Here is an 8459-nt window from a genome sequence, read left to right as displayed (position 1 = left end):
CTTCATCGCGGTGCGCGGGCCTCTCACTGTTGCGGCCTCTCTTGCTGCAGAGCACAGGCTCCAGACGCGCAGGCTCAGTAGTTGTGGCTCACGGACCTAGTTGCTCTGCGGCATGTGGGTTCTTCCCAGACCAGGGCTCGAACTCGTGTCCCCTGCATTGGCAGGCAGACTCTCAACCACTGCGCCACCAGGGAAGCCCGAAAATACTTTTCTAAAAATAAATTTATTTATTTATTTTTGGCTACGTTGGCTCTTCGTTGCTGTGCACGGGCTTTCTTTTTAGTTGCGGCAAACGGGCTACTCTTCGTTGGGGTGTGCAGACTTCTCATTGCGGTGGCTTCTCTTGTTGCGGAGCACGGGCTCTAGGCACACGGGCTTCAGTAGTTGTGGCTCGCAGGCTCTAGAGCGCAGGCTCAGTAGTTGTGGCGCACAGGTTTAGTTGCTCCGTGGCATGTGGGATCTTCCCAGACCAGGGCTCGACTTGTGTCCCCTGCATTGGCAGGCAGATTCTCAACCACTGCGCCACCAGGGAAGCCCCTGAAAATACTTTTTAAAAAGACTCCAGAAAGTTCCAAAAAGCAAAACTTGAATTTGCCACATGCTGGCAAATATTTACATTGTATTTACAACAATTTACATTGTATTAGGTATTTTAAGCAATCTATGATGATTTAAAGTATATGGGAGGATGTGAGTAGCTTATACACAAATACTAAACCATTTTATATAAGGTCTTGAGCATCTGCAGATTTTGGTATTCACGGGGGTCCTGGAACCTATCCCCACGTGGATATGAAGGGATGACTGTATCACATTTTTTAATGAAATATAATGTCAGGCACTCTTCTAGGTGCTGGGGATAAATCAATAAATGAGACAGACAAAATCCCTGCCTGTGTACAGCTGACATTCTAGTGGTGAGGAGATAAACAATTAAATGTAATAAATAAGAGTATTATTTAATGTGTTAGAAGATGATAACTGCTTAGAAAAAATTAAAACTAGAGCAAAATCAGGCCCATTTGGTAGATGGACAAGGAACTGGTTGCTGTAATAATGTATTAGTTATCTATTGCCATGTAACAAATTACCCCAGAATTTAGGAGCTTAAAACCACAGACATGTATTATCTCAGTTTTTGTGGGTCAGGAATCCACAACTGGCTTATCTAGGTTGCAAACAAGATGTCAGCTGAGGCTGTGGACATCCAAAAGCTGACTGGGGCTGGGGGGGGGTCCACCTCTGAGATAAATCACACATATGGCTGTTGGCAAAAGGCCTTAGCTCCTCACAAGCTGTTGGCGGGAAACCTCAGTTCCTTGCCATGTGGGCCTCTCCACTAGGGCTGCTTGAGTGTCTTCATGGCTTGTCAACTAACTTTCCCAGAACAAATGATTGAAGAGTGAGAGCAAGGAGAAACCCACAATATCTTCTATGACCTAGTCCTGAAAATGACACTGTCACTTCTGCTATATATTCTATTTGTTAGAAGTGAGTCACTATGTCCATCCCACATTTAAGGAGAGGGGAATTTGAGGCGGTCTCTTAAATAATTTGTGGAAATTTTTGGAAACCACTACAATTAAATGGAGTGGTCAAGAGAAAGGTAGTATTTGAGCAAGCACTCAAAGGAGGTGAGGGAATTAGACATGCAGATATGGGGTGAGGGAGCAGATTGTTCTGGCAGAGGGAAGACCTGGAGCTGTCGCGGCAGGAGCTTACCTGGCATGCTGGTAAAGAAGAAAGAGAGAGTGACACTAGGAGGAAACTAGTGGCACTGCCACACTTCTTTCCTCCATTACTAGCTGTGTGACCTTGGGCAAGTCACTTCTCTGTGAAATGGGAATGATAGTAACTACCCACAGGTTGATTATGAGGCTTAAATAAAATATTACATGTAGGGACTTCCCTGGCAGTGCAGTGGATAAGACTCTGCACTCCCAATACAGGGGGCCTGGCTTCTATCCCTGGTCCGGGAACTAGATCCCGCATGTATAACACAACTAAGGAGCCCTGGAGCTGCAACAAAGGAGCCCATCTGCCACAACTAAGACCCGGCACAACCAAATAAATAAATAAATATTTTTAAAAGAATACTACATGTAAGGCATCCAGTTCATGTCTGGTACATAGTAAACACTCAATAAATATTAGCTAATACTATTCTTGTTATGATCTGGTGCAGAAGCCACATTCTCATCATCTGAGCAGCTAGTACAGTGGTGCAAGTCACCCTTTAGGGGCTCTTGGAGGACATGGCCCTTAGGGCATCTGCAGAAATATCGCCCCTGCTCTACAACCTTGAGGAAAATCTGCAGAAGAGATGAACTTCGCCTGCCGGTGAAAGCCTGGAGCTCAGGTCTCAGAGCAGCCGCTGGGGTTTAATGCCAAGTCTGCCAAGCTGCCCGGCGGGGTTGGGGACCCTGCTCAGCCAGGGACTGGGGAGCCAGCTCAGAGGTTCTAGAGCGAGGTCTTCCCTAGGTACCACTCCTGAGCCCTCCAGTCTCAGGCAATCTTTGCCTCGGGTGCTAGAAAGGGGGCTGTCCGCAAGAGTAAAACCCAAAAGTTCTTGCCAACCAGAACCTGGGGTCTTTGAAACAAGTTGAAGCCACTTGGGGTGGATCTTTCTATAACTCCTCAAGAAGAAGGACTGGACACAAGGAAGAAGAGGGAAGAATTGCATTCTCACTTGGTGACACAAGATGGTCCCTAGGAGCTACTAGTTCCTTCTACTGGTGACCACTGACCAGTGCCCAAGTGGGTCAAGGATTAATGTGGCCCTGTCAACTCATGCCAGGTAGACTCAAGGGCTTTTCCCCCTGCTCCCCACCATGGGCTCATGAAGACATGGCTTGGGGTGAAAGCAGCTTGGATCAGTGGGGACTGCCCTGCTCCAGGACTACAAATGTCCCTTCCAGCCCTCGCTCCACCACACACACCTTGTGACCTTGGCCAACTTCCTGAGTTATTTTCTGTGCTTCAGTTTTCTTCTTTGTCAAAAAAGATAATAACTTTCACTCTGCCTAATCTATTCATTCAATGAATACTTAAGTCCCTCCTATGTGCCAAGCACCATTCTAATGCCTTAGAAATACGGTGCAGAACAAGAGAGGCAAGGCCTCTGCTCTCAGGGGCAGGGAGAGAGTCTTTGAAATAATGCCAAGTGGTGGTAGGTGCTGAAAAGAAAAGCAGAACAGGGTGAGGAAATAGAGTGGGATAGAGGTGGTCAGGGAAGGTCCCTCTGAGGGGGAACATTTAGAAGGAGATCAGAACCAAGGGAAGGAGTGAATCCTGTGGATGTCTGAGGGAAGAGCATCCCAGGCAGAGGGAACAGCATGAGTCCCGAGAGATGAATGTGCCTGGGTGGTCCAAGCAGAGCAAGGAAGCAATTCATGGAAATGCTAGAAAGAAACCAGGTTCAACCAGTGCAATGCTTTCACAGCATAAGTTAGATCATGTCACTCCCCTGCCAAAGTCCTTACAGGGCCTAACAGGGCCCTTTCAAGGCCCCACATGGTCTTCTTCCCTCTGCCCTCTTTGACCTCCCCCACCCCAAGCTTCCTCTGCTCCAGCCACCCTCCCTCCTGGCTGTGGCTCACACCTGCCTCCAGGATTTACCCTAACTCATGGGTTCAGAATCACCTGCAGGGCAGATGAAAATGCAGGTGACTGGGCCCCAGCCATTTCTGATTCAGGTCTGGGGTGGGGCCCCAGATGTGCATTTCTAACAAGGTCCCTGGTGATGCTGATGCCTCAGTCCCTGGTACTACAGCTTTAGCAGTACACTCCAGTTGTCCCCTCTGCTGGAACCAGTTTGCCCCAGATACCGCGTGGCTACTGCCCTCTCCTCCTCCAAGTCTTCGCTCAAACCTTATGGTCTCAATGAGGCCCACCCTGACCATTCTGTGCAGTACTGCACACTGGTCCTTGTACCCCCAATCTCCTCCCTAATCTGTTTTTCCTTTTTTCCATAGTGTCTACCACTTTCTAACATGTGAATAACTATTTTACTTAGTTTGTTGTTAACTATATGTCCCCAAGTACCCAAGAGTGGTTCTAACCCAGACCCCATGAACCCCTGAGGACCCCCTGGATCCTCCAGGGATCAGCTAACTGCCAAATTTCTATGCAGTAGTTTGTGACCATGATGTCTGTAGTGCTAACCTAAAACAATAAAACAGCCAGTCATTTTACCAGCAAAACAGGTTTATTCAGGAGTAGCAAAGAATTGTAATTTGGGACATACAACTATGGTGAACCACACACAAGTCCAGGTAAAGCAATGGAGAGGAAACTCTTTTATAGAGGAGGAGGGAAGTTGGAAGTGTTGTTATAAACAAAAAGTCCATTGGAGGAAACTAGGAGTTTGAAGTATAGCGACTTTTCATTGGCTGATTTGTGACAGTCTCTCATTGGCTGAGCTGTTACCAGGCAAGGAGAAAAATCTTTCTTCTTCTGCTGGAAAGTAGCGTCGCTTCCTGCTGGAGATGCAAGGTAGGTCTCTTCCTGTTAGGATCTGTATTGATGCCCCAGTGGCACCTTTGTGAGAGCTCCCCCTTCTGGGCTCCCAACTCCATTTTAGTGAGGTTTCCCTTTATTAATTTTCAGTCAGTAGCTTTCATTAGATTCTCAAAGGCTTACTTGATCCCCAAAGCTTGAAAACCACTTGTAGATCAATATCTGGCATAGAATGTGTGCTCAGTAATACTTGTTGACTAAATTAAAGACCTTTTAAAACATGATTCACACACACACACACACACACACACACATTTTTTTGAAAAAGGAAAACTGTTCAGTGGCACATTGGCTCCCAAATGTTGCTTTTTAAAAATACAAATTTATGATTCAAAATATTCTCAGAGAGTCTGAGTCAGGGGTTTGGGTGGGGCCAGAAATTCAGTATTTTTCAAAGCCTCCTGCTTCCCTCCCACCTCCACCCCTCCAGGTGAGTCTGAGGTGCAGCCAGGTTTAGGAATTTCTGTGTGAAATCTTTATTGGAGAAGGACTCAGGAGACTCAGTTCCCATGTGCAGCTTTTATACTTTGCAAAAAATGTGATCACACCCATGGTCACTTGTGACCTTCTCACAAGCTCTCAGGTGACCCGGCAGGGACTACAATCTCCCTTTCACTGAGTAGAAAGCTGAGGCCCTGGGGAACCAAGTGACATCCCCTCGTGACACCCAACGGTCATACTGCCTGTGGGTGGTAGAGATACAATTAGAACTTGGGCCCCTGGCCTCTCACTCTAGGGTTCTCCCCTCTGCACAAACTGGATAAACCCAAGTTCCAGGAAATCCCAAGAACACTACCAGGGGAGGAGAGCCAGAGAAGGGAGGGGCAGAGTGGCAAACACATGGAGGGCACGGTTCAGGAAGTTGTCTCCTGGCCACCAGGAAAGACCCCAGCTGCTCTAAGGACACAGGCATTCACATGCTAACTCTGGTTGTGTATGACCTCAAGACACTCACTTTCCCTTTATGTGCCTCAGTCTCCTTATCTGCAAAATGGGGCTGATAATCCATGCCCTGCCTCCAGTAAGATGCTTGTAGAATATATAGCATTCTAATGCCCAAGTTATAACTATTCTTATCAAGGGAAGGTGCAACATCCCCACTCAGAAGAGCTCTAGGGACAGAACTAAATCCAGCCTTTCATTCATTTGAGGTACATTTTTGAGCACCTACCATGCACCAGGCATTGTGCTGGACACTGTGCACGCATCACCTCATTTAACCCTCACCACAAGCCAGTGGGATTGGTGCTGTCGTTGTCCCGTTTTACAGATGAAAAAACTGAAGCTCAGGGGAATGAGTTGCAATTCATTCCATCATCTGTTCATTCATCCAACTTTTACTGAAAACCTGCTCTGGGCCAGGCTCTGGGCTACGTGCTGAGGACATGAAGATGAACAAGTCCTTCAGGAAACAAGCCCATAAATTAGTTTAATGACAACTCAGTACATGCTTCCACAGACAAGTGAGTGAGAGCCGGAGGAGGAGCAACTGGCTCTCCTGGGATTATGGGGACGGGCAGCTGATCTTCCGCGGGACCCTGCACCACCAAGGTGCCTGTGCCCTGTGTAGAGGTAGCAATCAAAAGGCCTGGGTTCGAGTCTCGCTTCTGTCAAGGCTTTACTGTGTATTCCCAGGAAACCCCTTCTGCCGCTGAGCCTTGCCAGTTTTCTTAATCTGGAAAATTAAGAGGTTAAGAGGTTGGGCTTGTGATCCTGCAGTTCTGGGGGCCTAAACCTCTGGCCCTCCTACTCCACTTTCTGGTACGTGCAAGCTTGGCCCCAGCCAGCCCCGAGACTAAGCGTAGGGCAGCCAAGACCAGACCATTTGAAAAGTGCCAAACACCCCGCTCCCAGACAGAACTCAAAGCCGGAGGCGCGGCCTGAGGGCCAAAGGGCGGAGCTCTGACAGAGGCGGGGCTGAGGCCTCCTGGAGGTGCGGCGCGACCCTCCCAGGAGCGTCTCATCCAGCCAATGAGCGCCCGGGACCGGGGCAGCCCCGCCTCTGGGTATAAGAGGGCGCCGAGTCCGGGGGCACGACGCAGAGGTCTAGCAGCCCGACTGTGTAGGTGTGCAGGGTCATTTCAGACCTGAGCTGGGGTGCACAAGAGCTCTGAGTTCGGTGTGTCCAGGGCTGCGCAGGAGCACGGGTCGGGTTCGGTTTTCCTTTGCCCGGCTGAGGTGCGGAGAAGGCAAGGGGCTCGGATCCCTCGCTGCAGAGGAACAGCTGGCCGGGACCCGGGGACGCCCGCGCTGACCATCGGCCCGCCGCCGCCGCTGCCGGCAGTCGTCCCGCCGTCATGGCCGACCACCTGATGCTCGCCGAGGGCTACAGCCGGGTGCCGAGGCCGCCGCCTGCCGCGCCCGCCCATGGCCCTCACGCGCTTCGGACGCTGCAGCCCTACTCGGGCCCGGGCCTGGACAGCGGGTTGCGGCCGCGGGGCCCGCCGCCGCCTCCACCGGGGGCCCTGGCGTACGGGGCCTTCGGGCCGCCGCCTGCCTTCCAGCCCTTTCCGGCCGTGCCACCGCCGGCCGCTGGCAGCGCGCACCTGCAGCCCGTGGCGACGCTGTACCCGGGCCGCGCCACCGCGCCCCCCGGCGCCCCGGGAGGACCTCCGGGCCCGCAGCCGGTGCCCGGCGCCCCGGCCCCGCCACTGCCGCCGCCCGCGCACGCCCTGGGAGGCATGGACGCCGAACTCATCGACGAGGAGGCGCTGACGTCGCTGGAGCTCGAGCTCGGGCTGCACCGCGTGCGCGATCTGCCCGAGCTCTTCCTGGGCCAGAGCGAGTTTGACTGCTTCTCGGACTTGGGGTCGGCGCAGCCCGCCGGCTCGGTGAGCTGCTGAGCGAGGCCGGGCGCCTGCTGGCGTGCCCGAGAGAAGGAGGCCGGCCTGCCCGCCGGACTCCGCACCCAGCGCCTGGACCCCGCACGCACCCTCCGTGAGGGTGGAGGCAGCACTTAGTGCACCGAGCCGACGCCGGGCTGGGACGCCTGGCCTCACTCCAGGCCCTGCCTCCTGCAGAATGACAGTTTGGGTTCATCTCTGCCCCGGAGCCTCAGCGGTAAAGTGAAGGGGACTGGACGCCCCCTTCCGGACTCCCAGTTCTTAGATTCTGTGTCCTCTCCTCTCAGACCCTCCCCCGCCCCAACCCCCAATCTGAGCCATCCCAGGCCTCTGCCTGATTCCCCCTTTCCTTGTGCAAACCACTGTGGTCACTGGGTGCCTGGAGCCGCCCACCCGCCAGGCCCCCAGCCCGCTGCCTGGGCCCTGAGGTCGCTGGGCCTCCCGCCCTGGGGAGGGGCAGAATGTACAGCCCTCACCCCTGCGGAGTGGAGCAATACCCCATCTGACCTCCAGCACCACAATAAAACTGGGTCACTTTCCAGTCTGGTGTTTTCATTTCCTTATAACTCCAACTATATTTGGCTTCTAGAGTCCTGAGGCTGTTGGAGGCCCTGGGTGGGATGGAGGACACAGCCCCTGGCAGTGGTCAGGAGAGGAAACTGACAGTTTCTTTTGAAAATATCTGTGAGTTGTGCAATTGTTATGTCATAATCTGGAAGGCAGAGGCTGCCACCACCGGGTGGCAAGGTAACCCAAAGGACTTCCCGGCTCCTGGGAGGGGTGGGGGGAGCTTGGGGGTGCTGCCCTCACTGTTTGCTCAGCATGGAGGCTAGAGGGGAGCGGGGTGTACCTGAGGGTTCAGGTTCTGGCTTTGAACCGGAGCTCTCTCTCTTGTTCAAGACACCATCCATTGATATTTCTGAAGCCATTTCCTCAGAGACAGATGGTCCCGGTCTTAGGTGGTTGTGAGGATCACATGCAACGTGAGGCCTTTAGCACAGTGCAAGACACCTAGGCAGCCCTCAATAAGTGATAATGATGATGATTCTACAATAATAATCATGCCCTCAAGGGGTCACAGTCCAAGTGGGAGTAGGG

General features: G+C 52.2%; 1 protein-coding gene across 1 annotated transcript; it reads left to right on the top strand.

Annotated features, from left to right (window-relative positions):
- Positions 1-6525: 6525 nt before the first annotated feature.
- Positions 6526-7902, top strand: CITED4 (Cbp/p300 interacting transactivator with Glu/Asp rich carboxy-terminal domain 4). Its single transcript, XM_036863886.1, has one exon. It carries the CDS (start codon positions 6816-6818, stop codon positions 7359-7361), a length of 546 nt encoding a protein of 181 aa, XP_036719781.1. The 5' UTR covers positions 6526-6815; the 3' UTR covers positions 7362-7902.
- The last annotated feature ends 557 nt before the right edge of the window (positions 7903-8459 follow it).

The sequence above is a fragment of the Balaenoptera musculus genome, chromosome 1, assembly GCF_009873245.2.
Source record: "Balaenoptera musculus isolate JJ_BM4_2016_0621 chromosome 1, mBalMus1.pri.v3, whole genome shotgun sequence".
NCBI classification, from domain to species: domain Eukaryota; kingdom Metazoa; phylum Chordata; class Mammalia; order Artiodactyla; family Balaenopteridae; genus Balaenoptera; species Balaenoptera musculus.
The sequence above is the reverse complement of the archived record's forward strand: the minus strand, read 5'-3'. Positions and strand labels throughout refer to the sequence as shown.

Coding starts and splice junctions, on each gene's coding strand:
- CITED4 (XM_036863886.1), top strand. CDS start 6,816: ATGGCCGACCACCTGATGCTCGCCGAGGGCTACAGCCGGGTGCCGAGG.